This window comes from Eupeodes corollae, chromosome 1, assembly GCF_945859685.1.
Source record: "Eupeodes corollae chromosome 1, idEupCoro1.1, whole genome shotgun sequence".
In the NCBI taxonomy this organism is placed as follows: domain Eukaryota; kingdom Metazoa; phylum Arthropoda; class Insecta; order Diptera; family Syrphidae; genus Eupeodes; species Eupeodes corollae.
In genome coordinates this window covers 134,387,974-134,413,318 of record NC_079147.1, presented here as the reverse complement: position 1 = coordinate 134,413,318, position 25,345 = coordinate 134,387,974, and the positions used below count along the sequence as shown (strand labels likewise).

The 25,345-nt window shown below is 35.2% G+C and overlaps 1 protein-coding gene across 1 annotated transcript; it reads left to right on the top strand.

Annotated features, from left to right (window-relative positions):
- The first annotated feature begins 14,473 nt into the window (after window positions 1-14,473).
- Window positions 14,474-16,403, top strand: LOC129940611 (UDP-glycosyltransferase UGT5-like). Its single transcript, XM_056048999.1, has 2 exons — window positions 14,474-14,803; window positions 14,888-16,403. The coding sequence occupies exons 1-2, from the start codon at window positions 14,563-14,565 to the stop codon at window positions 16,195-16,197; spliced, it is 1,551 nt and encodes a 516-aa protein (XP_055904974.1). The 5' UTR covers window positions 14,474-14,562; the 3' UTR covers window positions 16,198-16,403.
- The last annotated feature ends 8,942 nt before the right edge of the window (window positions 16,404-25,345 follow it).

The window sequence follows — 25,345 nt, the reverse complement described above, 5'->3', positions numbered from 1 at the left end:
ATAAAAGGGTTTAAGGATTCCTCAATCTTTCCTATCCACAAGAAAGGAAGTACTCAAAACCCAGACAATTATCGTTTAATAAGTTTTTTGAACGCTTCGTACAAATTTTTTACGTCGACTACGACTTCATTTGTGGATTCCACATAATGGTTTATTGAAGAAGTTTTAAGCCGGTTACTACACGGACGACCAAATTTTTGTCCTTAAGGGGGTCATCCCATGTGACAGCCTGTGTTTTAAGGAATTTCTAGGATTTTTTGTACGACCAGTAAATAGATACAACTTTATTAAGTTTCTTATTATTTATTAACATAGTTTGACAGTATAAAAAGGTACAAAATTTGAATTAAAAATATTGTAAAGAACACGAGTTACACCAGTGTGAACAACTCCACTTCGAAAAAATGGACTCGCACTTCCACGATTCCTGCTGATTGGCTTATCTAAAACAAACAAAAATAAACGGCGTTTTAATCTGTGAGCCTATGCACATAGAATGAACTATCATCAAATGAATATACCAAAAATTGGATTGATTAAACTTAATTTTTGTATGAATCAAAACAATTTATCCAACATTCCCAAGATTTGTACATGAACAGCTAAATGTCAAATTGGTTTTGGATAATGTAGTTCACCCAATTGATAGCAGAATGGAAAGGCAGTTTAAAAGGGAATCGAAATGGTGAAACGAATATACGATATACGTGAATACCAAAATAGGGCTGTGTTTTAGATACAATTCAAAATATTTTAGTATATTACTTAGTTTTTGTGAATTCTTATTAATTATATGTCTTTATTTGAATCTTTATGAACTTTCGAGAAAACCTTCAATTCGATTTTGTTTTGATTTTTTTGGACTTAATTTTTAGTGCTGACTTCGAATAAAAACTGTGATTTAAATTATTTTCTCAAGTTTTAAAAAACCAGTTTACAAAATTTGTTAATAGATTTTTAAAACTGAATAAAATAGAATTGTTTAAACAACAGCTTCTTTACCAAGAACAAAACCCACTCTCAAAACGTTTTAGCCGTTTTAGCAAAAGTGGTTTAGCGTTTCTTTTAGATTTTTGTAACAGGTGGAATCTAACAACTTATGAAGTCTTTCGAATATCATATAAAATATAATATAAATATTTTAACTTAGTATTGAAGAAAACTTAGTATTGAAGAAAACGATTATAGATTGAATTATTATAGATTATAGATTAATTATTGAAAAAAAGCTATTTAATATATTAAGATAGCCTCAAGTGTTTTTTCAAATTTAAAAAATCGCTGTTTATTACATTTCAAAACTAATAGAGTTTTTTTGTATTCTTAAAGGCTATTTAATATTATTTAAGATATTTTAATTTACATAATATATATGTATATCTTATTGGTGGTACCCGTGGCATGATGGTTAGTGCGTTGGACTGTCATGCCAGAGGTCTTGGGTTCGATCCCTGCCTATGCCATCTAAAGTCTTTTCACGGGTACTGCCTCTTGCGAGGAATTGACAAATTCTCCAAGAGTAACTATTGTCATGAAAAAGTGCTTTCTCAAAATTAGCCGTTCGGAGTCCCCTCCATTCCTGACAACATTACTCGCACACAGGAATGGTTGAGAGTTGTAAGTCACTAGGCCTTGGTTCTCAACGGACTGTCGCGCCACCCAATTTATTTATTTTTTATCTTATTCTAATAAATAGTCAGATCATTTAAAACGTAATGTAGTTTTAAATACTTTTAAAAAATTACAGGCAAAGTGTGAATTCCAGTTGAATTTTACAAGTACGGCACCAATGAGCTGATAAAAGGGTTTAAGGATTCCTCAATCTTTCCTATCCACAAAAAAGGAAGTACTCAAAACCCAGACAATTATCGTTTAATAAGTTTTTTGAACGCTTCGTACAAATTTTTTACGTCGACGACGACTTCATTTGTGGATTCCACATAATGGTTTATGGAAGAAGTTTTAAGCCGGTTACTACACGGTCGACCAAATTTTTGTCCTTAAGGGGGTCATCCCATGTGACAGCCTGTGTTTTAAGGAATTTCTAAGATTTTTTGTACGACCAGTAAATAGATACAACTTTATTAAGTTTCTTATTATTTATTAACATAGTTTGACAGTATAAAAAGGTACAAAATTTGAATTAAAAATATTGTAAAGAACACGAGTTACACCAGTGTGAACAACTCCACTTCGAAAAAATGGACTCGCACTTCCACGATTCCTGCTGATTGGCTTATCTAAAACAAACAAAAATAAACGGCGTTTTAATCTGTGAGCCTATACACATAGAATGAACTATCATCGAATGAATATACCAAAAATTTGACTTTTAAATTTGGAAAAAAAAAAACGTCACGAATTTTGGGTCGAAATCGGAATTTTTGCTTGTCGATAGGTCATTTCATGTGTTTACATGTGCTGAATCCAACCCAACAAATTTCAAGTCATTCGGTCAAACCGTTTTTGAGATACAATGGAGTAAAGTTTGAAAACACAGTTGTGAGAAAAACTCGTTTAATGTTCCAAGTCCTCTTAACTATGAAAATATCAACTTACCTTTCAAACGGCGATGCCTGGTCCGTATAGTATTCCTTTCTCTTCTTCTTGAAACTCTTTCAAAGCAGATTGTTCAGGTCTTAAATCAATTCTGGCTTGTTTCACGGCATCACTTACGCGCCGCTCAGAACGTGAAATTCACTTTTCATCACGGTTCTCAACATAAGTATCGGCTTCGCGCCCTATATGGCATCCCATAACCGACATTACTTTCAAATTACCTTCAAAACCTTTATTAAAGGTTTCCTCAATCACTTTATCAGTAAGTTTACCTGGTCCTTTTCCACCGATTCCTTTATTTGTTTTATCTTTTTTAACAGTCCGAAGTCGTATCTTTGAAACAACTTCGAATTTTGAAAAATCCCTTTACTACAGTATTCTAGACATATTAAACGATTTTTTTAACCCATCACATGGGATGACCCCTTTAAGAGCATTGCCAAGAACTTCCTAAGAAGCAAAAAGAAACTTTTATAACATCCCCGCTTCAAGCCAATTCCAATTCCATCCGTTCCCCAATTGAATAAGGAAGTGTTCATAACTGGAATGGGACATTACTCACTTCTCATCTACAGCTCGACCTAAGAACATCCTTCTGCGCATTGAACTTACATTTTCTATTAATAACTTACATTTTCTATTAGTATTTCAATTGATTTCGTAAATTGTAATTAATTCTTAATAAAATAACATTAAATTCTTTATAAAATCAGAAGTGGGATAATCAGAACCTGTGTTTCGCAAATTGAAGACTTACGGTTGGTAAGAAGTTTAAATTAGTTACAAAAAGGAAGATGCAATTATATTTTGGTCTACAAAATATGATTCATTCTCAGTCGCTTTCCGACATATTGCGAATAATTTTCGTTTATTGGATGCATGTTCAGACGTGTTGTATTATTCGGTCGCTCATTTTGTTGGTCGTATTTTGGGCTCAAAATTTGACTTGTTGCTATGTCGCTTATAACGTCGTTCACGTTGTTGTTGTTGCCTCTTTGGACTCCTTTGAGCTGGGATGTTTTAGTTTATAAAACCTCTCTTTCCATTGAGCGATACAGGAAGAGCGATATATTTAATTAAAATAAAAAGAGAACAAAAAAAAAAGTTGTTTGCACTGAAACAAAATGTCTGAGTGGACATTTTGTTCCTGAAACTTCTTTGGAAATGAAGAGAACGGAAAATGGTTGACTTTTGTTCTAGAAACGTATTTGAAAAAAAATGAAACTAAAAAAAAAAAATGTTTGCTTTGCAATGGAATAGATTTTTAACATGCGAAGAAGCAACAGAATGTTCCAGGTTGTTTGAGCATGCGTCCAATGAAGTTTAGCTTACGTTGAATGCGTAGATTTCTCTGAATATATTGCGTTGTAGGTATAATAAAAAAATTGTTCTATTTATGTACGTACCCAGTTTTCTTCTGTTTACAGGTATTTGAAAAGAAGAACATAATTTTTAAATCAAAATATGCTCACAATGAATAAAAAATCGATCAAAGAACTAAAAGACGAATTAATAAAACGAAACTTACCTCATAATGGTACAAAGCGACAATTGCTTCAACGTATACTCGAGTATGATAACGCGCAACCTAAATCAACAAATATTTCGCAGGAAACTGCATCAACAGAATGCTCTTCCAACAGTTTCATAGATGATGATGCGCTTCGTGCCAGAGAATGGGACATGATTCGTCGTGAAAAAGACATCATTGCAAAAGAGCGACAATTTTTGGCTCAGGATAGATTACTGCGAGAAAAATTAATGTTCTTTTCAAAATCAAGCGTACCTGTATCCGAGCAGCGTGTACATAAAATCCAGTGCAGCATTCGAGAAATTGCAGATACAATTCCTTCGTTTTCACCCAGCGACATAACATCGATGTCAGCCGAAGCATGGGTTACTCGCGTTGAAAATTTAAGGAAAGTATACGAATGGGAAGAAAAACCTCTCCTTATGGCTGCTGCTTCCAAATTGATCGGACCTGCAAAGTTCTGGTGGGATACATTGCAAGAGTCGACAATATCTTGGGAACAATTGGCAAGTGGATTAAAACTTAATTTCCCAAATCGATATAATGAGCTAGAGATTCATCAAGAACTTATTAAAAGAGTTCGACGTCCAGATGAAAATATCGAAAGTTATTGTTTCGAAGTAAATATGCTAGGTAAAAGAATAAATCTCACAGAAAAATCTATAACCCAATATATTTTAACTGGATTAAACGATCGCGAGATGAGTGCAAATCTTGCAGCAAGTAGCTTCAAAGATATTCCAGATCTTGTTGACAAAATCAAGTTGTGTGAAAACATAAGGAAAAGTTCCCGGTCAAAACCAATTTCAAGCCACGTTATGACACCAATGTATTCTAAGCCGGCAATAAACAGAAGTTTTAATTCAACTTACACCCCTAATACGAAAAGAAACGAAGTATGCTGTTACAATTGTAATCAACCCGGACACTACGCTAGGCAATGTACGCAGACGAGGAAAAGGCAATGGCAAGCCACCGACTACAAACCGCGACCAACAATCCCAGAAGAAAGAAAATCAACTAGAATCAATGTCATTTCATTGACCGATTGTTACTACAAACCAGTAAAAATTAATGGTTATAAATACACAGCGTTACTAGACTCAGGAAGTGAACGTTCTATCGTTTCTGAAACTGTGGCCTCAGAATTAAACTTTCCCATTAAAAAGTGTAACGCTGTTTTACAGGGGTTTGCTGGAGGAAAATGTAAAACATTAGGATGTGTATCATGTGAAGTGCAAATTGACAGCGCTACCTTTCCTATTTGTGCTGTAGTTGTTGCAGATGAACTCCTCTCCGACTATGTTCTGATTGGAAAAGATATACTCAACAATCCTGAATGTGAAATTAAAAAAGAGGGAGACATTCTTACCATCCAACGCAAAGAAACTCATGATCTCAACATTTGTCACATTCAGCAAACTTTGTCACCTGTTGATATCACCATCCCCGATTTAAACGTCAACCCTGAATTTGAAGTCGAGACTCTGCTTGCACTTCTCAACAATTTTCGGAATTGCATTGCTATGAACCTTCAAGAAATTGGCAGAACAGATTTGATCCAAATGGAAATTGAATTGTCACCACAAAAGCCAATAGTCCACCATCCATACAAAATACCCTATGCTAAAAGGGAAATTCTCGCATCTATGATTGCCGAGCTTCTCGAAAACGATATAATAAAAGAATCAGAGTCTGATTTCGCTTCACCAGTGGTACTTGTTAAAAAGAAAAACGGAGAAGACAGAATGTGTGTTGACTACAGAAAGCTTAACTCTGTAACTAAAAAAATCAACTGTCCATTCCCACTTGTTGAAGAGCAAATCAATAATCTTGCAGGCTACAAGTACTTCATAGTCCTGGATCTAGCATCCGGATACTACCAGATACCTATAAGAGAAGAGCATACTCATTTAACTGCCTTCATAACACCAGATGGCCTATATGAATTTAAAGTTATGCCGTTTGGTTTGGCTAACGCACCTGCATACTTTCAAAAATTAATGTGCAAAATCAAAAATAAAATGAAGAACGAAGCCGTGGTAAGCTACATGGATGACTATGTGTTGCTCGCAAATTCATTCGAAGATGGCATGAGAAAATTGGAAAAATTCCTAAATGCTTTAAAAGAAGCTAATCTCACACTTAATCTTAAAAAGTGCGAATTCTTCAAAACAGAAATTGAGTTCCTCGGCCACATTATAAGAGATGGATGCGTTCAACCTGGGGCTGCAAAAACAACTGCTGTGGAAAAATTTGAAAAACCAAGTAATGAACATGGCGTCAGACAATTTATTGGATTAACGAGCTATTTTCGCAAATTCATACAAAATTACTCGCTAATCGCATTGCCATTAACTAATCTGACTAAGAAAAGCTCGAAATTTCAATGGGGTGAACAAGAACAAAAAGCCTTTGATGAATTGAAAAGGTGCCTTACCAACAAACCCGTTTTGGCTTTGTACAACCCATCTGCAAACCACGAACTACACACCGATGCCAGTAGTCAAGGTGTGGCGGGAGTTCTTTTGCAGAAAGACGATAAACATTTACATCCCGTTGCTTATTACAGCAGAAAAACAAGTCCAGATGAATCAAAATATCATAGCTACGAGCTAGAAGCTCTAGCTATCGTGGAATCTACAGATAGATTTCGACAATATTTGTTGGGGAAACATTTCGTGATTGTCACCGATTGTCAGGCTCTTAAAACGACTATGAACAAAAAAGAAATTATCCCTCGAATTGCACGGTGGTGGCTCCGCATGCAAGAATATGATTTCGACGTGCACCATCGTCCAGGCATCCAGATGGCCCACGTCGATTCACTTTCAAGGAATCCTTGTGAAAATACAAACCAGACCGAAACCGTTTCTATGGATGTTTTGAAAGTCAGCATTAATGAATCAGACTGGCTTTACTCATTGCAGCTGCAAGACAAAGAAACCGTCGATATTATCGAAGTACTTGTGAAGCAACCGTCCTGTGAATCTGAAAAACAAATTCATACAGATTACAAATTTCATGAAGGTCGACTTTTCCGAAGGGTAAACGGTGAACTCAGACTCTTCATCCCAAAAGGTGTGAGAAATCGCGTGTTAAGATATAGCCATGATTTAATGGGTCACTTCTCCGAAAGGAAAACAACAGAACATGTAAAAGCAAGATATTGGTTCCCGCGAATAACTCAATTTGTGAAAAAGTATATCAAATCATGTGTCGAATGTGCATTCAACAAAAAAGAAACACAACCACGAGGGGAACTCTACATGATTGAAAAAGTGGCCGTGCCTTTTGACACAATACACATGGATCATCTTGGGCCCTTTATTAAAACCACAAAAGGCAACGCATATTTAATAGTGCTAGTTGACGCTTTTACCAAATATGTCCTTATCAAAGCACTGCCCAGTACTCAAACGAAGCCAGTTTTAAATTTCTTCACAGATGTAATTCATTCTTATGGAACTCCTCGACGTGTTATAACAGACAGAGGCACTGCCTTTACTTCAAAATCGTTCGCCGACTTCATGAAGAGTTACGGCATCTCCCACGTTCTTAATGCAATAAAAACCCCAAGGGCGAACGGTCAAGTCGAAAGATATAACAGAACAATATTAAATGCTCTTTTAGCAACGGCTGAAGATGATGAAAGATGGGATCTGAAGATAAAAACAGTGCAATGGAGCATTAATAATACCATTAACGCGACTACTAACAAAACTGCACATCAATTACTCATGGGGTACATACCAAGAGATCCTTTTCCTGACGTCCTTGCTCAGAATGTGAACCTCAATCAGAATATCCAAGACTTGACAAAGCTACGTAAGGAGGGATTCGATGCAATAACATATAATCAACACAAACAGAAACAGCGACACGACTCGAAGCACTCTAAGGCCAAGCAGTACCATATAGGAGATTTGGTAATGACTCTCAACGACGCTCCAGCTTCTTCCGGAACCTCAAGAAAACTGGATGTGAAGTATCGTGGTCCATATGTGGTTAAAGCTGTACTTCCTCATGATAGATATGAAGTTGTGGACATGCCTTTCGCACCTAGAACGCAAAAACCGTACCAAGCCATATGGTCAGCCGACCGTATGAAGAAATGGATACAACTTGACGCAGATTTCGACGAGGACGACGAAAATGATAGGATGGCCGAGTCTATAACATCCCCGCTTCAAGCCAATTCCAATTCCATCCGTTCCCCAATTGAATAAGGAAGTGTTCATAACTGGAATGGGACATTACTCACTTCTCATCTACAGCTCGACCTAAGAACATCCTTCTGCGCATTGAACTTACATTTTCTATTAATAACTTACATTTTCTATTAGTATTTCAATTGATTTCGTAAATTGTAATTAATTCTTAATAAAATAACATTAAATTCTTTATACTTTACTGTTTCTTCGTGGATTTTAAAGGAGCGTTTGATGCGGTGGACAAAAACACGCTCTTATACAAACTTTGTGGACTAGGGATATCCAGGAAATTCGGTAAAGTCCTCAAAAATATATACAATGATACTAAATCCCTGGTTTGGAATGGAGGGGAAATTTTTGAATGGTTTCAGACTGAAACAGGAGTCCGACAGTGGTGTGCGTTGAGTCCTCTTTTATTTGCGCTCTTACTGACAATATTCTTCTACTCTGAACGTCGAACTTGTCGAGTTGTAGAAGCTGAGTAAGGTCAATGATTCTCGAGAATTTTCTCCAGATGAGTCCTGAAACTAAAGGACGTTCTTATCCCTCTACCCTCCCAAAATCATCATCCACTCCCACATAAACAAGGCATACCATCCTACGTTTATGTCACCAAGTCCAATCCCACCTCCCACGTTTGTAATGGCGAAAAAGCTAGCAACGGTCCTATCTCCTATACTCCTTCTCACTCTAGGTAACCTAGCTGAATTGCTGTTACCGAATCCCAATCTTTTCCTTACACGTCAGAATGATGAATTAACGTCAACTGAGTCCCCACCCTTTCTCTTCCTCCCCAACCACCTCTCATCAATTTTGGGCTGGATCTAAGGTGTTAAACGACCCGTGCAGATGATCAGCCTGGCTGGGGGCCCAATTCAAAAATAGCCCAGTCTCTAACGGAGTATCTGGATACCTGGCGACCTCCGGATTAACTAGCCTTATCTGTACATGCGAATCTCTGTGCAGATGGACCTTTTTTCTTCGCGTCTCGTGGGACCAAATATGTACAAAACAAACAACAAAAACAAAAACAAAAACACATGTGAGACCGGTATCTCTTCAGGACCGGGCAGCAGCTTGGTGTCAAAGCCTGCTGTCGTATCTCTTGCGGCCAACACAGAGAAGGGAAGGGAAGAAGGGAAGGGAAGAAGTGGCTAACCATGGACCCTCCTCTGCTGTTGGTAGCAACGAGAATAAAAAGATAGCGATACCTAATTTCAGTAGTCGCAGGGTTGTGAAAAATGGCCCTACCAATACTAGTGAGAATACTTCCAGAAATGGAAAACTCTCTAAAGGCCTTTAAAGACAAAGGCGGCAAGCGGTGAAAATCTTGAAGGCCTCTGGTGCATCATCGGGGGCTGAAAAGACACTGCAGCAAACCGCTAGCGTCGAATGGGCCAAAAGCATACTTGCTTCAACAAGATCCAATAAGGACTCTACGTCCAAGAGAGAAAGGTCTCTTGAGGGGGCTGCACCGACACCAAAACGGCCTCGGGTGCATAACACAAGCACCCCCCTCAATGCCATCAAGAAACAAGCCAGTTTCAGTGACGTCGCGAAGGGCAAAGTCGTGGTTGCGGTCATTGACAGGAGCGATGATGATGGCACAATATCGGCTGATCGTTGGCAGTTGGTCAAGGTTAAGCTCTCGGGTGGCTTTTTGAGCATTTTGAAAGAGCTTCCAGGACCACTTCCTTCCATAAGCGATGGGTTTGGCATCAAGGCCATGTTAAACTCATGGTTTGTGGCGACCAGAGATCTTGTGACCTTTACAAGCTTGCTGTCAGCCGGTTAGGTGAAGTTTAGCCAGGTGCGAAGCTCGAGGTTGTCTATGTGAAAGGCATTCCTAGCAGACCTAGAGCCCGCATCTGGATACCGATCGAACCTGCTGGTATCGAGGACATTCTCGAGATGGTCAAAGTGTGTAACCCGTCCCTTCCGACGCATAACTGGAAAATAGCCAAGCTAGAGGAAGTGAAGGGTCTTTATATGAGCGCCATTGTGGTACTCAATAAAGAATCCTTGGCTCCTCTAGCCCTAAACGAGGGCTCCATAAACTATGGTTTCGAATCCATTAAAATTCGAATTTATAAAAAAGATGAGGTTAACGCGGAAAGCGGGCCTCCAAAAACTACGGAAGGTGAACTAGCGGTTGGTGAACCTAGGACGTCGTCTTCTCTCCTAACAGAGGGTGACGATGCACCCTTGTCCTCTCCAATCGCGACTGCACCCTCTACAAAAGTCTTGGACCATCCTTAATGGAGACTGAGGACGAACTTAAAATGATCCTTCTGAGCTAGGACGAACTCTTGGGTTCATCCTCAGACTCAGAGGATCAGAACAAAACCGTGGTGGAGGTTGATCTTCCTAATTGTAGCTAAAATGCTGCAGTTAGTACAGATTAATCTCCAACACTCCATAAAGGCCTCGGCCTCACTTCTTTTCCGTCTAGCGAGTAACGGGGAAGACATTGTCCTGATCCAAGAGCCATGGATTGTAGAATCCGTTGTTCGAGGACTCAGGACTCCTGGATACTACACATAACTGTCAATCATCTCTAATGGAGATGGCGCAACAGTTTAATATTCACCTTTGCTGGGTGCCGGGTCATAGAGACATTCCAGGTAACTGTAAGGCAGATGAACTCGCCAGGAACGGTACAGTACAGCCCATCCTACCAATCGCTACTTGTAAACTGTTGCTAATGCAAGACGCTGCGAGGAGGGCAGGCACCAGGTGGAAAAACATCACCACGTGTCAAGTCACAAAAAGCATCTGGCCGACACTGGATTTAAAACGTTCAAGGTGCTTGCTCTCTCTAAGCAGATCGCATATAAGTTCGATAATAGGTGTCATAACCGAACACTGTCTAATAGGAAAGCACGCCACGAGACTATCCTTATTCTCAAATGACTTTTGCAGAAGCTGTATGGATGAGGAAGAGGAAGAAACGGTTGTTCATCTTCTCTGCACATGCCCTGCTCTAGCTCGAAAACGCAAGAATTACCTAGAAGAATTCTTCTTTAACGATCTATACGATCTAAATCATATCAGTATAATCAGCTTCTCACGTTTCGTAAGGGACTCTACCTGGTTCCATTGAGCTTAGGAGGAAGTTTCAAGATTCATGTGGTATCACAATGGGCCATTAAACTGGCCTAAGTGTGTCCGTTTCCATCTTGGACAGCCACTATAACCTAACCTAACCTACTGACAATATTGGTGGAGGACTGGAATTCGCCGGGACAACGATCAAAGCACTATTCTATGCCGATGATATTGTGCTGTTTTCTAATTCACCCCAATCACTGCAACTAATGATAAACCATTTGCATAGGTCTTTGTAACATTGAATAATAAGGTCAATTCAAGTAAATCTAAAATAATGATATTCAAGAACGGAAGTGGAAGAAATTGCTCAAATGAAAGATGGAGCTACGATTCGAACTTGATTGAGGTGGTGAGAGAATTCAATTATCTAGGAATGTGTTTTACAAAGAATCTTAGTATGGAAAGACATCTTAGTGAAAACCTTATGAAAGCAAAAAGTTTAATAGGAACTTAATGGGCAAAGTGTTTCTCAAACAAGAACATAGCAAATAGTAGCAAATTTCTTGTGTTTGAAGTATGTCTAGGTCTATTATGCTTTACGTAGCACAGCTTTGTACACACAGTACGAAAGTGTTGAAAAGCTGCTAAGATTCCTTATTTAAAGAATATTTTATCTCCCCTAATACAAACCAAATTATATGGTTTCTGTTCACAAATATCGCAGTTAAAATGTATCTTTTTTTCTTTTTGTTTTTAATACAACCATTAGAAGCTTTATATTACATTAAATTTATATTGTCAACCTGGCAGACTATATTGCAATGCTAATTGTGATTTTGTAAATATATAAATATCTTATGTTAAGAAATAATGAAAATAAAATCAAATCTAATCTAATCTAAATCTATTTCTTCAATTCAAAAGATTTTCGGACTTTATTTAAATTGACCAAAGCGAAGAACAAAAAACATCAAATAAACTCTATTCTCAAAGTAACTACACTGGTCGACAAAATTACTATTTTTTGTATGTATCACAAACAAAACAAAACTTATTTAAGGGATTAAGATGTCCTAAATTCAAATCACGTCTTAAAATTTTCCTATCACATCAGATTTTTAAAATATGCCCCTTTACAAAAGCTAAAAACAATCAAAAACGAAGTTTAAACTCAAAATATCTCTTAACAATACATTTTATGATGATTTTGCGAAGTACAAATCTTTCTCTCAGGCCAATTCTGCTTTTCATCGAGGGGAATTTTACTTGAATTTCCACTAATCATTATTCTGCTATTAATTCGAAGTGAATCTGTGTATGTATCTGTAACGTCGGTAACACTGCGTGGTATTCTTCTATTCAAGTGAAACCATTCTTTCTATACATTTCAGGTCCGCATATAAAATGAATTAATTTAATTTAATTTTTGTAAGTGAAAACTAATTTATTGCTTGATTAGAATATTTGTTTTATAAATAAAAGAATATTAACATTTTAAGGGGAAGGAAGACACTTTTTAATATTTCTCCGAAGCTCTCTGTTTGAGGATTCTCTTATTCCTCTGCTTCCAATTGGAATAAAAAGTCAAATACTGCACATTTCCAAAAATTACTCACATTATTCTGTTCAGGTGGATTGATTAAACTTAATTTTTGTATGAATCAAAACAATTTATCCAACATTCCCAAGATTTGTACATGAACAGCTAAATGTCGAATTGGTTTTGGATAATGTAGTTCACCCAATTGATAGCAGAATGCAAAGGCAGTGTAAAAGGGAATCGAAATGGTGAAACGAATATACGATATACGTGAATACCAAAATAGGGCTGTGTTTTAGATACAATTCAAAATATTTTAGTATATTACTTAGTTTTTGTGAATTCTTATTAATTATATGTCTTTATTTGAATCTTTATGAACTTTCGAGAAAACCTTCAATTCGATTTTGTTTTGATTTTTTTGGACTTAATTTTTAGTGCTGACTTCGAATAAAAACTGTGATTTAAATTATTTTCTCAAGTTTTAAAAAACCAGTTTTCAAAATTTGTTAATAGATTTTTAAAACTGAATAAAATAGAATTGTTTAAACAACAGCTTCTTTACAAGAACAAAACCCACTCTCAAACCGTTTAGCCGTTTTAGAAAAAGTGGTTTAGCGTTTCTTTTAGATTTTTGTAACAGGTGGAATCTAACAACTTATGAAGTCTTTTCGAATATCATATAAATATTTTAACTTAGTATTGAAGAAAACGATTATAGATTGAATTATTATAGATTATAGATTAATTATTGAAAAAAAGCTATTTCATATATGTATTAAGATAGCCTCAAGTGTTTTTTCAAAATTAAAAAAGTGGACCACTGGTGCTCAATCGCTGTTTATTACATTTCAAAACTAATAGAGTTCTTTTGTATTCTTAAAGGCTATTTAATATTGTTTAAGATATTTTAATGTACATATTATGTATGTATATCTTATTCTAATAAATAGTCAGATCATTTAAAACGTAATGTAGAATAACGATTGGCAATCATAAGTATAATTCCCACAATTCGTATTGTATTTTGATCATAAAAGATTTGTCACCGATAAGCACCTTTGATTGAGAACCATAGAATCAAAATAAAAGTGTTCTTATGTTTATTTTTTTAAACTTATTACTAATTAATATAATTTCTCACCAAGCCCAATTATTTTATCGGAAACCTTAAAATAATATATTTTATACATAGAATGTGTATCTACTTGGGTATAGTTTAAAGTATTATCGACAATACTTCTTACTTGTTCATTCCACGTGTTAGAAAATTTATAGTAGGTTATCAAAATAACCTTGTCGTATAATTCAAGCAGAATATAATATGTACACATAAAAAACTTGACATTATCATGTACGTATAAAAATAGCATATCAAATAAAGATATCGAAGTATTCCTACCCGCAAGTTTTGTTGAATCTATTCAAATTCATCAGTTCAAAGAATCAAAATTTTGTAGACATGATAGATTATCTTTTCAGATTGATTGGATTTTTGTTTGTCTATATAAAAAACCAAGTTCAATAAAACAAAACATTCACAATCAATTTCAGTTATTGCTTGAATTTTCGGCAGGTTGCTTGGATGAACGCAATAAAAACAAAAAATCTCAACAAAGTGTTTTGTTTATACAAGAATCAATTTTGAGTTTATTAATTTAAAAATTATGAAGTGGTTTTGGTCATCTGTTTTAATTATTTGTGCAGTATTAAGTGCCGCAAATGCATACAAAATTCTTGGAATTTCTCCAACAATGGCAAGATCGCACTTTTTTGTAGGAAATGCTCTCTACAAGGGATTAGCTGAAAAAGGTCACGAAGTCACAGTGATATCACCATTTCCATTGAAGAAACCAACCAAGAACTATCGGGATATTCCTTCTACTAATATTATACAACTTTCAAAAGGTTCATTTATTTGAAATTCGATATACATAATTTCAAAAGTCTATATTCATACTAATCAATTTTATTTTGATTTTGTTGTTTCAGAAAGCAAAAGTAATCCTTTGCAAATGCGGGACATGAACGTTATTGATCAAATATTGTCAATTTATGACCTCGGGTATGTCATCACAAACAGTACTTTGTCAGAACCTTCGGTGCAAAAGTTGATGGCATCAGGAGAGAAGTTTGACGCAGTTATTTGTGAAGTTTTTCTTTCTGAAGCTCTCTTCGGTCTAGCTGAACATTTTGAAGCTCCTTTAATTGGATTAGGAACGTTCGGTGCAACTTTATGGAATACAGATTTAGTAGGCAGTCCCTCACCGTTATCCTATGTACCAAATACTTTCCTGCCACTTACAACCAAAATGACCCTTGCTGAACGAATTTTAAACTTGGCAGTTATTACCGTCGAAACTGTAGCTTATTACACTTACTACATGCCTCAGCAAAGACAGCTTTTCAACAAATATTTTCCAAATTCAAAAGCGGGACTCGATAACATTCGCAAGGACACCGCTCTTGTATTATTGAACGCCCACGTTTCACTCAGCTTCCCAAGACCATATCAGCCGAATATGATTGAAGTTGGAGGAATTCATATCACCAATAAGCCAAAGGCACTTCCAGCAGAAATGCAAAAATTCCTGGACGAAGCCAAGGATGGTGTTATCTACTTTTCAATGGGTTCGAACTTGAAAAGCAGCCTGATTCCAGTCGAAAAACGTGACGCTATCCTTCGCACGTTCAAATCTCTTAAACAAAAGGTCATGTGGAAGTTTGAAGAAACTAATTTGCCTGGAAAGAGTGACAACGTGTACATCAATGATTGGTTTCCCCAAGAAGACATTTTGTCTCACCCGAATGTAAAATTATTTATCACCCATGGAGGTTTACTCAGTACAACTGAATCGATCTTTTATGGAAAACCATTTGTTGGAATTCCAATGTTCGGTGATCAGTTCTTGAATATGGCTCGTGCAGAGGCAATTGGCTATGGAGTGACGGTTGACTACAACGAACTAACTGAAGAACTCTTTTCAGCTGCTATTAATAAGGTTATAAAAGACTCTAAATACGAAAAGCTTGCAAAATCAATGTCAGAAAGGTTTCGAGATCAACCAATGAAACCCCTTGACTTGGCAGTTTATTGGGTTGAATATGTAGCCAGACATAAAGGTGCTCCACATCTTCACTCTGCCGGACAGGATCTTGGCTTCATTCAATATCACAATATTGATGCCATTGGTATTCTTTTTGGAGGTATCTTGTTGGTTTTGATTGGAATACATGTTGTGATCTTTAAAGTTGCAATTCGTTCCTTTTTCAAAAGCCAACAGAAAGTGAAAACAAATTAGAAACCCTTAAGGTTTATCCACGGAAAGAAATACTCTCCAAGCCGATATCATAATCAATACATTGTTATTATTTATAGTTAATGTATGTACTGTACATATATGCTTAATTTATATAAAAAGTAGCTGACCCGATACTCGATAATTTCTAGAAAACATTTTGCTAGAAATAAATAACTTATGCCAAAATATTAAAACAACAAATGAACAAACAAATTGTTTTAACTTATTTAAATTAATTCTTTAAAATTATATAAATATCGCTCATTATGACAAAACTACACAAAACAATGTCAATTCCTTAATGCAACAGAGTGTACAATATTTTTTGTGATCCCATCATTGGTCAAAACAAAAAACTGGATGGTTTGCCCATTCGAGAGCACGGCACGTATAATATTGTCCGTGTGAAAAACAGGAAGTGCTCAAATCTAAACTGCAGACAGACATCGTTCGGCCTTGAGCCTTATTGATAGTCATTGTAAATGCCAATCTAATTGGAAATTGAAGGCGTTTGAATTTAAGTGCCACATATGTGGGTATAATAGGGATTCATGGTAATAATATATTTGCACCTCGGTATTTTTCATTAATTATTTAACAACTAATAGCCTGCCGTTGTACAACCATGGTGGGTTCAAATTACGAAACAAAATTACCGGAGATCCAACCTTGAGATTTATTCGTTGAGATCAACTTATTTTGCTGCTAACGTTTCTCCTTCTGCCAGCCACTCATGATTTTTATATTGTCTGTGTATATCAGAAAATATCTGGTCAATGAGAGCATCATTTAAATCAATAATCGTGCAGAAATCGACCGATAATTGTTGGCATCCAGTTACATCTGTCATAATTTTCCGTCTATATCTAACAATTGTTTGGATAATGTTTCAGCGGATGAATCTTGAAATATTTGAACACGCATATTTACATTCAGATGTATTTACATGGCGATGATTTTAAGCACGCGTTGATCTGGAATCCCTTTTAAGAAGTAACAGAGTGCCGCCAAATAGTATGTCGTTTTTTTATATCTTTCAATGTCGTGTTCAACGCCTCAAGCGAATGTTTGTGTGTATTGATAATTTTCCACTTTCAGCAATGGTCATGGATGATTGTTTTTTTGTATTTCACACCGCACCTGGGTTATTTTGAATATTTAGTGGCAGTTTAAATAGTGAATAAGCTGTTCTGCCTCCATCTAATATCGTTGCCGCAATGTTTTTCCAGTTCCACCTGGTGCATAAAAAAAAAAAGAATCCGCTTTGTCCGGTCGAAACTGCGAGCATGACGTGTTAAAAAATGGTTCTTTATTCATCAGTGGGACATTGCGAGCCACAATCGCTGCCATTTCTACAGAAATGTATTGTAGTTCACGATTCATTTCAGTGTCTATTAAATCAGTTGCATTTCAATTTGGTGAATGCATACAAAACTGACTGAGTATTAAGTTGGAAATGATAACGAAAAGATCAATAGCAATCAATTCTTCATTGTACATAGCGTCACTGAATACTATAGTAAGATCATTGCACCGTGTACGATGTTGATGCAATTAAACAATAGCACTTAAGATTATAAAAAATAAAAACATATTCTCAGATCTACCGAATGTATATGCAAAATTTCATTGAAATAGGTCAAGCCGTTTCGGAGAAGTATGGCAACTAATACTGTGATTTAAAATGTCTTTAGTTTTGTATTATACAAAGAATATGATTGATATGTTACTTTGTTGTGTTGCTTTTAGATGTAATATAATATGTGCGATCTTATGTTTCTATAATACATATATGGATGTATGTATGTGAAAACAACAAACAAAATACTAAAAGTGATCAATCAATTTTTGAAATTTTCGAAAGCTTTTAAAATTATACTATTGATTCCTAACTCAACTAATCAATATCACAATCGTGTCATTTTTGCAATAAGTTTGAAATCTAACCCAGAAATTGTGCTTAGTCTAAGTTGTTGAATCTGATGATTTAATTATGCCCAAAGTCATAAGTGCCCGCATTTTGTATTCTTATCTCTAAATACCCTATTTTTAATATTTTGTAAATTTTCTTCATTACTTTTTTACTATTTTTTCAAGGATTTGAATAACAAATGTATTCCAGCAGTAAAAAATAACAGACTTGGAAGAGCTAGTGGTGGTTTAATGATTGATCCTGAGAACACTTACGAAAATATTAAAATGCATTTTAAGAATTTTTAAAATCTAATTACTCCTATATCAAAAACCACATTTTCAAATACTTCCTATGTAATTAAGTTATAACATTCTATGTATACAATTTTCTTAATAATAATACTCCTTAAAATTTGATGATTATTGGGGACTTAAATTGGTCGTATAAGTGAATACCCGATTTATTTAAATAAAAGTCCAATTCCTATCGTAAGAAAATCTTTAGATCTAAATCAAAATGCCAAATATCTATTGGAATTGATTGAAAACTTTGGGTGTCCTTTTTTTAATGGAATCACTGTTAACGAATCAGATGGTAATTTTAATTAATTAATTTTAAACAGTCGGCAGTTAACAACATAAGTTTAAAATGGGAAACTTGCCACACACAGAAGCGACTAGCTTAGAAGAAATATCAACTTCGATTCTTTCTTTTAGAGAAATTTTAAACTCTCTAAGCTAAAATAACGTTAGGAGCACGTTTTGTTTTAAATAGTATGACTGCAAAAAAGCTAGACAAAAATCATTTGCATTTTTAAAACTTAAAAACAAAAAAAAATAATTCTGGTACCAAGCATTTGTATATCTACCATCAAAGCAAGATTATAAAAGACTATGTACTAAAAAAAAGACAGGTACCTTCGTAGCTTCGAAACAGAGTACATATGTGTAAAAATAAAAAACCTATTTGAAATTGGGTTCGCTTTTTAAATGGCCAGAATTGCAATAATACATTTTCAATTGAGGTAAATGTCCTCGCGACCTATTATGAAAAACTTTTATTGTCCAATCCGATTTCAAAAATGATTAGTTGCGATCATCCCTGAATTAGATTTCTCATTTACAATGGTGGAATTAAAATCATTCTTGATAAAAATGAAGTTGAGTTAATTTCAGTTCAGTTGAGTTTTTGGAATACGTCTTAAGTTTCATAAATAGAATATATAGTGAGGAGACAGTTTCTGAAAACAGTTCCAAAATGTCTGCTGTTTTTTTTGAATAGAGGTGACCGGGATCAGCCATAAAATTATATTACTGTGTCAAACTCATGTAGAAAATTGTTCTTAAAACTACTTTACGTTAGGTTAACAAATTGGGTTGAACAAAACAATATGACCAGTTGCTACCAAGCATGTTTCCCTTCAAACGTTCAACCATTGATCAAATCTTTGCTTATTTAAAAATTATGTTAAAAATTACTTCCCAGGAGATTTTTTTTTTTTTTTTATAATAAACACACACTCAAGGGGATATTACTACCCTTATTATGCAGATGCACAGTGTGAGCACTAGGAAGAGGAGAGAGGGTTTAAAAGGAGATGTCGATGCACATTGGTTTTGAATTCCTGAATATTGCAATGACTAGGAAAGACAGAGTGTGGTAAGGCATTCTACATCTCAAGTAGCACAAAATTCCAAAATACACCAAAATATTTGGGGTATATTTTACACTTTCGTGATATACATTTTGAATATAAAAAATACACCACTTTTTGGTGCAATATTTGAACATTTAATTTAGATTCAGTGTAAATAATACCGCGTCACCGTTTAAAATGTGCACCAGCTGTGAAAAAAGTATACCGAATTTTGGTATTTAAATTGTGCTAGTGGTATACAAATTGTTCTGGTAACTAGAATAAATAATACTCCAGAGGTGTATATTATGTTCTTAAAATACCTTCTTACACCTCAATGGTATACAATTTGCACCACTTTTAGTGGAAAATCTTTCCCAAGAGCGTGAAAAATACACGATGATTTGATGGATTAAATATACCATTAGTGTAAAAAATCCAGAACTCAGAATTCATTTTGAAACAAAATATACACCGAAGTTTATTTCTTTAATCGGAAACTAGTTTGATGAATTAAAATTTACACCATGGTTTATTTCATGATGGAAAATGTATATAAAAGAATTCTGATCTTTCTATGATTTTAGTACATAGTATGTGCGTAATAAAATCATGAATTAATATGAATTTGAGTGTCTAATTTCAAAACGAAGTACATTCTGTCGACTGATTTTCGGTCCTACCCCATCTAAAAATCGAGCGCCTTAATAATTGTACTTAATTAAAGCTTTCAAAATCGATTCGTGAAAATTCATTTTTCAAAATTCATAGTTTTTTGGTTGTTCTTATTTTTTTTTTAAATACGTGCTGTTAAAAAAGAGTCGGAAATACCAAAAAAGTGGAAAATTCATTAGAAATATATAATAAAATAATTAATCATAGTCTTCATTTTGAAGATGGCGGCCAGTGGAATCTCATGTTTACCTAAATATTTTTTGAAAAATATGGCTGCCGTGTAAAAAATACACTGATTCCTGAATCTAGAGAATAAAATGCACTAATTTAGAAAAACAAGAAAAAAATACACCATTTGAGACAATTATATGCCATCTTCTATTTTCGGTACATTTATTTTGCTGAAAACTGTGCAAAACATTAACTGATGTGTATCAATTTGAGAAAAGGGTACAAAAAAAGCACCAAGTCAAAGGAGAAATGAAAAAAATGCACCATTGTTCAAAATATATATGTTTAATATATTCTAAATGGTGTAGGAAATGTCTAAAAATTTATTCAAAACAAAAACAAAATTGGTTCATAAGAAGTAAAAATATTTATTAATGTTTAAGGACATATGAAGTAGAAAAATATTTATTTATATTAAGGTACATATGTAACTGCATTAGTTAAAATTAAGTTTTAATTTTAAGCTTTAGGTCGCAACATTCGACACGGCTCCCACTCACTAGCATCGCTCAAATTTGCCGGAAAATCTGATTGGGATTGCTTTTTCTGATTTTTTTTTAGATCTAGACCAATAAATATAGTTTTCTTGTACCAATTGAAACAATCGACAAACTATGATTTATTCTTTTCCTCGCAAATATTTTGGTTTCGTTAACCATGTTTTTATTACAAAAAATATTTACTTAAGGGGGTATTCTGGTCTAGAAATTAAAAAAAATCGATTTTTTTTTCTTTTCATATTTTCATAGTTTAACTATTTAAGAATATGTCTACTAGAGGATTTTCCCAAATTCAAATTATTTTCGGAGAAATAAGTATTTTGCTGAGCAGCCATCCAAATCGGTTGGGCTGCAACTAATAGAACAAAAGACATAATGGGGTACTTTAAACGAGTTTTTCTCAGAACTGTCTTTTTGAATCTGATACCCACGATTTCTCAGGTTCTGCCGAACCGATTTACTTGAAATTTTAAGAAAGTCTTCTTTAGGGACTTGTCTACGTCCGGAACTACGGCCATCCCCAAATTTTTATTTTTACTATTTTTAACAAATCGAAGAATGTTCAAAAAAATGGTAAATTTTTTGTATTTTTCTTTAGACAGCCGCCATTTTGTAAAAAAAAATGTTTGTAACTTTTCCGTAGTTCCAGACATTGCGACATTATTGTAGATTAATAATCTTTTTTAGTTTTTGATTTCAGATTTCTAGGAGAGTTAAAATCGTGGGTATGGTCACGCACCAAATTTTTGAGACGCACTACTCTAACAGCTGATAACTAACGGAATTTTTATTTTTTTTTTACTTTTTTATTTTTTTTTGTATGCTTCTAATGTGAATAAATAATGTATAAAAAAATTGATGGTAAAATTGTAGCTTGCTTTTTTCTACAGCACTTCAAAAATTACATAAAATTCATGTCTCTAGACCAGAATACCCCCTTAAGTTGATGTTGGCATGACAATTGACTGAATATATGAGACGATATATTTCAATTCTATGTTTGGTGTATGGAATAGTGCAAATTCTACCAAAATAGTGTATTTATTAGACCCATTCTCTGTGTTGTGTACATATTTCACCAAAAAAGAGTATAAATTACACCTCTTCCCTGTGTGGTGTATTCATTCAAGTATATTCTACCAAAATAGTGTATTAATTACACCCATCGTTATGTGTGGTGTTTTTGTCTATACCAAACTAATGAGTGTGTTTAAGCTACACCAAACTCTCTGTAAAAAAATAAACAATGCACGAGATGATCTTTCTTTACAACATATATTATATTTCAAATAACTTTTTTTTTAGTGAAAAAAATATAGCTAAATGTCAACTTAATGTATAAAACATTATAATGTGTGAATTAAAGGGAAAAAGGCGCCTCTTTTAGCGTTAAAAGATTGTTTATTTTGTCTACATTAAATATGATATGGATGTAAACAAATAAGTTTGCATTTGATATGCTCAGCAGGATATTCTTTCCGGATAACACTTCAAATAATTGTTAAATTTTGAGCTACTCATTTTTGTTAATTATCAATAATTGTAGTGTGAGCATGTTAACAATTCAATAGAGACTGAATATATTCAGTCTTAGTTCAATAATATTTTCACATTTATTTTTCACACCATTTAGTTCGGTGTATTTAATTTCCACGGGGTTTAAATCTTCCACCAAAATATAATTGCCCATTTCAGATAGTGTATTTTATCTACTAAATATAGTGTACAAAATATACAACTTTGGTTTGTTTCAGAATCGAATAACTTTATGCACCATTAATGGTGTATTATAAAAACATCTAAGAATCAGTTTATTTTGTACACCGAATTTAAAAAAAATGATGAAATTTTGCACAGAAAAGTCAATGGTGCATTTTGATTACCGGCACATTTTGAAAAATACACCAAAATATTAAATTTTTTTTCAATTTTCTCAGTTTTGCACCAAAATTATTGAACTTACACCAAAATATGCACCCGTGTGCTACTTGAGATTCGCGTAGTACGGCTAAAGAACGAATCTCTGTATTTGACAGTACGACCGAAGTTGGGCTCGAGGGTATACTGATGAGCATTCCTAGAAGCGCGAGTATTACGGTTGAACTGTTTAAGGGGAGGAATGCAACTGGCTATTTCACTAGAGCATAAGCCGTTAAAATAACGGTAAAAAAGGGTCAGACAAGAGACCTTGCGACGATGTTCAAGCGAAGTAAATGAACTTATGATGATATTATCACCTATCAATTTAAATGCTCTACGTTCAATACTATCCAAGAGGCTTAAGTAAGTTGCAGGAGCACCAGCCCAGAGATGGGAGTTATACTCAAGCTTTGGACGTATGTAAGTCTTGTAGATAACAGCCAGATCAGAAGGGGTGAAATATTTCTTGCATCGCCTAAGAAAACCCAAACACCTTGCGGCATTTTTGGCGACATCGCGTATGTGATCATTCCATAAGAGGTGGTTGGTGACACACATACCGAGAATATCGAGGTGTTCAGTCTCATTGATGCAAGTGCCATCCATGGATAATGGCAATGGGGGTATATCTTGCTTTAACGATACAAGACAGCATTGGGTTTTCGAAGCATTAAATTCCACGCGGTTTTTTAATCCCCATTGAACAATGCTGTTTAGATCGGAATTTAATGAGCTTATCATATTTTGTCGTTGCAGTTCCACATCCGAAGAAGAGGGATGTGAGTCTGAAAACGAATACGAAAAGCTAAGAGTACTATCGTCAGCGAAACAATGTATTGGATTAGATGTTACAGACAGAAGATCATTAATAAAAATGAGAAAGAGTGTTGGAGATAAAACAGAGCCCTGGGGCACACCAGCATTTATTTTATGGTTTTCAGACTTGAATCCATCCAATACTACTTGTATTGAACGATCCGAAAGGTAATTACTAATCCAATGAAGCAGGGATTCATGAAAACCGAATGCACGCATTTTCGATAAGAGAGCCTGATGCCAAACCCTATCAAATGCTTTTGAAATATCAAGTGCAATAATCTTACTTTCTCCAAAACGATGTAAAGATTTGCTCCACTGTTCGGTGAGATGAACCATGAGATCACCAGTGGACCTATTGCTACGAAAGCCGTATTGCCGGTCATTAAGAAGCTTTCGATCTTCAAGATATTTCTTGAGCTGATAATTAATCAGCGTTTCCATGACCTTGGAAAGAAGGGACGTAAGTGCAATCGGTCGGTAGTTAGAGGGTGAGGAAGATTCGCCTTTTTTGGGAATAGGCTGGACAAATGCCGTTTTCCATCCGCTCGGAACGAGACCTGAGGAGTAGGACAGATGAAAAAGCTTACGCAGTGGTTTTGCCAGCGTTGAAGAACACCTCTTCAGAACAATAGCGGGGATACCATCCGGACCAGCGGATTTATGTGTGTTTAGATCTCTTAGGACTCTTGCCACAGTACGAGTGCGAAAAAAGATTGGTCCCATAGAATCACTAACTCGCTCAAGTACAGGCGGAGTCATAACACTCACTGGCAGCGTAGAATTGGCGGCGAACTGCCTAGCAAAGAGATTAGCTTTCTCTAAAGAGCTAACAAAAGGAGTGTCATTATCAACGAGCGTAGGAACCGAAGAAGAGGAAGAATTCCTCATGTTTTTTACAAATGACCAAAAATTTTGACTGCCTTTGGGACATTGCAGTATTTTTTGCCGTAAATTTTGGTCATGTAAAAATTTGGTCCGTCGAATATGGGCGTTGCAGGCCTTCCTGGCTTGTTTGAACTTTTTCCGGCTTTCCTCAGTACAGTTGGCTTTATAGCAACGGAAACTAACCTCTTTGACCCTAATAACCTCTTTACAGCTCGCATCAAACCAAGCGTTTCCCTTGGGTCTGATGCTTTTAACCCTATTCGGGATAAAAGTTCTCATTTCCAGGAGAATCAAACTTGTGATCATATCAGCGCTGGCGTCAACGTCACTATCGAGGAAGCATAGTGACCAGTTAAAGATCCTGAAGTAATTATTGAGACCGTCCCAGTTGGCTTTCTCGTATTGCCAAACGGTTCTCTTAGGAGCTCTTTCTTTAACTGGATTTTTGCACGAGAAATTTGCTGATATAACACAATGGTCAGATGTGCCTAGAGGAGATAGAACACTAACAGTGTACTTATCAGGGTCAGAGGTGAGAAACAAGTCAAGAGTGTTTTCTGCTCGACC